Source organism: Hippocampus comes, unplaced genomic scaffold, assembly GCF_001891065.2.
Source record: "Hippocampus comes isolate QL1 unplaced genomic scaffold, H_comes_QL1_v1.1 scaffold228, whole genome shotgun sequence".
In the NCBI taxonomy this organism is placed as follows: Eukaryota; Metazoa; Chordata; class Actinopteri; order Syngnathiformes; family Syngnathidae; genus Hippocampus; species Hippocampus comes.
The window spans coordinates 543341-550125 of record NW_017805877.1 but is presented as its reverse complement, the minus strand read 5'-3'; the positions used below and the strand labels follow the sequence as shown (position 1 = coordinate 550125).

The 6785-nt window shown below is 45.1% G+C and overlaps 1 protein-coding gene across 3 annotated transcripts in view; it reads left to right on the top strand.

Annotated features, from left to right (window-relative positions):
• LOC109527140 (cAMP-specific 3',5'-cyclic phosphodiesterase 4C-like) overlaps positions 1 to 6785 on the top strand; it is a 73302-nt gene that overhangs the window by 7821 nt on the left and 58696 nt on the right. Inside the window, exon 1 of one of the 3 annotated variants that reach the window (XM_019888872.1) lies at positions 10 to 814. The exons of the other annotated variants lie outside the window; for them this stretch is intronic. Coding sequence (XP_019744431.1) covers positions 741 to 814 — 74 coding nt within the window. The 5' untranslated portion in view covers positions 10 to 740. Of the gene's footprint in view, positions 1 to 9; positions 815 to 6785 lie in introns of those variants that run through there. 3 annotated transcript variants of the gene reach the window in all.

Below are 6785 nucleotides of genomic sequence, written 5' to 3'. Positions count from 1 at the left end.
CCCCCCCCCCCCCCCAACTAAGGCTGATTCGACACGACCGGATGATAAAAGGCAACTCTTTGATATCAAGGTTATTGGAGAGCATTTTTAAAACCAGAAAATGCATGTTATGGTTTTGGTGTTGATTCGGATGATCTCAGTCTTGGAGTCTTAGAAGGACGGCAAATGGACCTAAATCAGACCAGCGATGAGCTGAAAAATAGTGTGAAGTGAAGAATTTGTTCAGTCGGCTCCAATACGGGCGGCTGACAGCTTCCTTGGTTTCCACGCTTGGTTTACTTTGCCCTCTGAACTTTCTCCGAGATGAGATGCCGAAGCTCTGCGATGCGAGGTCTCGAGCAGCCAGCACTCATTGCCTTTTGAGGCATGTGCTCCACATGTCCGCTTCCTTCCTCTCCATGTCAACAAGTGGACTCGAACAGAATGCTGCTCTCAGGAGCCGGATCATAAATTGAATTTGCACCTTGATGCACTGTGATCTGCCGATTTTGCATGGAGATGTAAGTAAGCCAAGCGTTTCCAGCAAATCGAGGAAATACCAAGAGGGACTCCCGTGGCCTGACTTAATGTTCACCAGTGTCTTTTGCTCTTTTGGTTTCCTCTAATCTGATCAAAAGACAACGTGAACTGTTTCTTCAGTTCCTTCCAGCATGGCGTGGTTTCTCACAACACAGACTTGGTTTCTCCCTCGCATTTGACGCTTTCTATTTCAACTGGCTGCTTATCAACTTTGGGACGACATGATGAACAAAGACTCTCGCTTCCAACGGAAGACGCACGGCAACTTTTCAACCCGCAGGCACTCATGCATTGGGTACGTATGAATTCTTGGTCATCAGTTTTGCTGTCGCCGATACGGTGACACCAGCGAAATCTTTCGTACGTTCCCCCCCCCCCCAATGATATGCTGTTAAAGATCTCGGTGTTGTGTTCAGGTTTCGGTATCTGGATCCTCAAGTTCTTTCAGCTACCTTGAGGTTCCACCAACGTCAAAGCTACCTTGTCCAACGACATGTTTGCCAATGGTTGGTTGGTATTGTGGGGAGAGTTGTCGGTGTTGCTGTGCGTATGCTGGGTGCCGTGATGGCAATGTGGATCAATGTCTCTGTCCGTCAATTTTCCTCCTTGGGCTCCATGGATAAGAGCCAAGAAGCTGACGATATGATCATCGCCTGGCCACGGACAGCTTGCATCTCATTAGAGGACTAACCAAATATTATACTGAGCAGTTTGCGTTTAGGACATTGTGTTTCTTTTTTTTTTCTTGTAAATGTAGGACTAACGTATATTCAAAGAATCATACAGTATTACTTTAAGACGTTTAAGATCCCTACAAATCTCAATTTATGAGCCTGGGGAATGTGCAAAATACAAGTACACTGAGTATTACACTCTCAACGGTCAGATGTTTTAAAAGACAACCCGTTTGAAGAGCTGTTTGGAGAGTGCTGCCTTTGCAAGTGTGCAGCAAACATTTCTGCACTCTGGGCATAAGACATGTGCTCCAGTGTCATACAATCTCCTGAAGCCTCTTCGAATCATATGAGAAGATCAAAGCATGAGATTGGAAGCCACAGTCAGAAGTGAGAAAGAAGTGAGAAGATTTTAGCGTGTAGACAAACTGGTGGCAACAAAAAATAACCTGAACTGGAATTGCAGGGCGTTATCCAGTATATTCATGCAGTGGGAGAAATAATGATCTGATCCCCGGCAGAATTGTTTTTTTCCTCACTTAGAAAGAAATCAACTTGCTCTAATTTGATGGATCTTTAGTGGTTGTGGTAATAGAACATAGATCAGACAAAATTGTGGGGAAAAAAAAAAAAAAAAACATAATTGGTTTCTGAACTGTTGCATTGTATTGAGAAAAATGAGTACTTGATGGAGAGAGCAGAGGGTGCACGCACAGCGGTGAGACGTTTCCGGTAGTTGCTCACCAGATTCAGACACATCTCCGGAGGGATTTTGGCATCTTTAGCAAAACTTTTGACATCCTTCAACTTTCCTGACTGATGCTTCGAAACTTAAAGTTTCATCTCCCTTCATGGGTTTTCTGTTGGCTTGAGGTCTTTAGAAGACTTGGTGTCAAAGAGCTCCTTTGGGTTGATTCCACCTCGGCACTTTCTCCCAAATCTTCACAGAGTCTTTTAGGTGCGGCCATGCAGCCAATGAAAGATTTCAGTCCATTGTGGCGCAGTGTGTTACTTACCAACCATTTTGCTTGTTCCGGCTGTGTACATAACCGTCACACATCATTATCGTAACTCGATTTTCTTGCAACGCTGCTCCGTGTATTGTCATTTTGTGCACCTTACGCTTTTCGATGACGGCTTCAGTCGTTTTCCTTTTGCTGGTGGTTTTGTAACCCATCCCTTGTGCAGGTCTGCTTTATGCACATTCATTAAGATCTGGAGGCACCAGCCAACCAGACAGAGCCAGAATTTTGGCCCACTTTTCAGGAATCAGATGCACAACTTTTTTTGTTGGGTGCTTTTATAAAACCAATTGTGTCGAATGTTTAACTGGTGTCCCTAAATTAGTTGTGAAAATCGGTTATGTCCATCACAATGAAGTGCATTGTGCTCCATATTACAACAGAGATGGCTTTATTCTGAAATGTACCAAGAGTACCAGGACACTATTCAGTCTTGCTGTCTTTCTCTGTCTCTCTCTCTGTCTCTCTCTCTCGCTCTCTCTCTCTCTCTCTCTCTGTCTCTCTCTCTCTCTCTCTCTCTCTCTCTCTCTCTCTCTCTCTCTCTCTCTCTCTCTCTCTCTCTCTCCCTCTCTCTCTCTCACACGCTCTGGCACCCCAAACCAATTTGGCGTCGAGTCTTTCTTGCCCTGGTTCAATGAGAGCTCCGAGTCCTTCTCATGAAAGGACAGTGAGTGGCGTGCGCAACACGTTTGAGGAGAGTCCACTCCATCTGTGACGTGCACCAGTTGAGTGACTGCAAAAGTGAGATAATTCAGACAAAGAGGTGAAATGCACAGACAGACGACAGGGTGGAGAAATGACGATAGAGAGGATGTAGATGCGATAGTGCTGTTTTTCAGCATTGATAATGGATGTTGGAAGGTCAACCGGGAGGTTGGGGGTGGGGGGGGGGTAATTGCTGCGGTGGATGCTAATCAGGGTCAAAGTGGAAGTATAATAAATGTGTGAATTGGAGAAAGAGAACCTAGGGTCAGATGTCATTTGAGATGCAAAGAATGAGGAGCAAAACAAGCATGTCAAGCGAGGCCACACAACTAAAGGACAACGGTGTCAATGTCAAAGGTCCGCTGGCACCCGAACGCACATTTTTTGTCAATATGGCTTGTGTGACTATTCTGTGCGTCACTGCTGTACTCTATAGTTTCAGCATGACTGATTTCCCCGATCGCCTGGAGAGCTTCATCGATCTCTCGAGGGGAGCGGTAGCCCGTGACAGCTCCAACATAGGCACACATTCAGCAGCGACATCTATTTCTCCTGCAGGGCGGGACATCTTGTTCAAACAACAGCCGCTACCTTTGTTATCTTTGATGAGGTGGGGAAGCTCCAGGCGGGGGACAGACGTTTCTGCAGCAAACCTGCATTTCTTTCTTTTTTTTTATTTTTTTTTTATTTTATTTTTTTTTAAATCTCGGTCCGGTCTGCTCTGACGCAAGCGTCAGATGACTGATGGTTGCGGCCGCTAGAGGGAGCAGCTGACTATGTTATGCCTCGGGCTGACACAACAGCAACAGTGGCCTCTCTCGCTTGTTTTTCCCCTCCAGATTGAATCCTCATTCTTAAATAGAATAGGTTTGAAGTCTGTATAATGTCATTTATTAAATTTGATTTTTCTTGTTTGAATGGGTCATCTTCATTGTAATATTGCTTTTTCTGCACTGTAATACTCAATGTGTATATATTTTGAATGTTGCAATTGAGCTAATTTAAAAAAAAAAAAAAAGGCCATTCACACGCGGCTGTGTGTCAGATACGGTGCCTATAGATAGGAAAATTGAAGTTGTTACCACTGGAAACATCCACCCATTTTCGATGCCAACTTCATTCATTAGGGTCGCAGGTGAGCTGGAGTCGAGAGGTGGGGTATGCCCCAGACTAGTGGCCAATCAGTCGCAAGGCACTTATAGACAAACAATCCTTCGGGATTTTAAGTCATTGGGAATTGTCAGTAAAAAGTGATAAGCTTCACTTGTTTGTAGCGTTCAGAACTGCAAGGCATTATGGCCTCAAAGCCCGGCATGCAGTCACTCGCCACATCCGACGAGCACCTAATCTCACTATCGTACGAGCAGATGGCACACTATTGAATCATGAGATGACAGACAGATTTTGGTTTCACGTTACGGAAACCATTATAATCCTCGAGAAAGGGCCCCAATGCCGACACCTGCTGCGGCCGCCGACTTTGTTTACACATCGGGATGTATGATCGCCATTTTTGCAGTGGAGGAATTTCTTTTGGAATGCAACCTGAATTGCTTTTAATAAAGATGCACACATTAAAATGTCATTTTAAGGGAAATTCCCGTTGGCGGGGAGGGAGTCCAATAAAGCAGTGTGAGTTCATCCATCCTGACAGCTGTCACGAGTGGCAATTTTGCCTTGTTTATTTTCTGTGTGTGGTGTTTGAGTAGCTCAATTTGCTCAGATGCCTCAACCGGGTTGTTTTCCTCCACGAGATATCGTTCTTCTGTAGCCTTGTAATTTGCACACTTTTTCAATTATAGTGACAGGTGTTAAGATACACAACAAGGTACTTGTAAGACATGCAGGATTGCGGTCCCTCAAGGGCCGCAGTTGCCCACCCCTGCTCTGCAGTCACAATCATGAGTATGGCCACACATTTTTCTAAATATTTCATTTTATCTTTTCATCGGACAAAAATGAATAGTGAATATATAGCTCAAGTAAAAATTTACTGCCCGTCAAAAAATAACACACATCGAGACACAAATAAGTAATAATGTGAGGGAGACTCACACACACACACACACGTGCGCGCGCACACTATCTCCGGGTACTACGGTTTCCTCTCATCTTCCAAAAACATGCATGGCAGGCTCATTGAACCCTCAAAAATGTCCTTCGGTGTGAGTGTGAACGCAGATGGTTGTTCGTCTCTGTGTGCCCTGCGATTGGCTGGCAACCAGTTCAGGCTGTCCCCCGCCTACTGCCATCAGTGGTGATTGCTCTCGGACTGCAAGGGAAGCAGATAGATAGATATCAGTGGCGATTGCTCTCGGACTGCAAGGGAAGCTCGGCTTCCCCTAAAATGTCTAAGAATAAGTGATCAAATATATGAATGTAAATTTCATTGTGTGTACATGTCATTGACTAAATATGCGCTACAACGTGCTCAACTTTTGTTCCGAATCAGCTTCTTCTTACTGGTTACGACGCGACTCCCTTCTCATTCATTCCTGCAGCTTCGCTGTGCTTTCAACGGTGGACGCCGAGCGTCCGCAGAGCGTCTATTGCTCGGACGCCGAGCGTCTCTAGAGTTCAGGGTAGGTTGTCCCAATGCGTTGAACGGAGATGAGTCATTGGATACAAGCTGGTTTTTGTCCCGCCCACGGACGCTAGGTGTCTCTGGGACTGGATGGCAGTAGGAGGGTACCGGACGCCAGGCTTTTCTGCATCAGATTGGATGATCTGTCTGAGCCTGTGTGCCAGTTTGATTGACATCGAAATGAGCCAATCACCGACCTTTTAGTGTAGGCGTCTGTGTAAGTGAGTTTTTATTGCCGTGCGTTTTACTGTAATTGTGAATGATTTTAACTTTATTCACTTAACGTCCTGTAGAACGCAGCACTAGCTTAAAAGCAGCACCCACTCAACACGACCGAAAAAAACCTGTTCGCTTCGCCGTTTTCATTCATCAGATTTGGGGGTTTTATTGTAGTTCCTGTAGTTGTAGGACACGAATTAAGTCCCTGGAAAATAAGCCTTGTTGGTATGACAGGGTCACAGATCATTTTCTTGAAAAGGAACGGAGAGTAGAATTCACGTATAAATAAACGGACACATTTTATGTTGTCGGCCAAAACTGAGCTTCCCCTCTTTGACAGATCAGCATCCGCCACTGATATATATATATATATATATATATATATATTAAAATGTCAAAAAATGTCATTGACTAAATATGCGCTACAACACGCTCAACTTTTGTTCCGAATCAGCTTCTTATTACTGGTTATGATGCGAGTCTCTTCTAATTCATTCCTGCTGCTTCACTGTGCTTTAAACTGTATGGACGCCGAGCGTCTACTGCACGGACGCTGGGCGTCTGGAGAGTTCAGAACCCATTGGCCCACTGCATTGAAATGAGACCAGTCATTGAATAAATGCTGGTTTTGTCCCGCCCATCGGACGCTCAGCGTCTCTGGGGGTCTATGGACAGTGGGCGTTTATCGGCTGGCCTGGACCTTCAGCTTTTCTGCATGATGATTGAATGATCTGTCTGAGTCTGAATCTCTTTTTGATTGACAGCGAAATGAGCCAATCACCGATCAGTGCAATGCCTTAGGTCGACAAACTGCTGTCATTCGTGGCAACGATTGGAGCTACATCTGCAGGTGTAGAGATGAGCTTCTCTTGTTTAAAGCGGCTCAAGTCTTACACCCGCAGCACCATGGGCCAAGGCCGTTTAAGCAGCCTCGCTCTGCTGGCTTTCAAGAGGACACTAGTTTAGTCCCTGGAAAAGACATCTTGTTGGTGTGACAGGGTCACAGATCATTTTCTTGAAAAGGAATGGAGAGTAGAATTCATGTATAAATAAATGGAGACA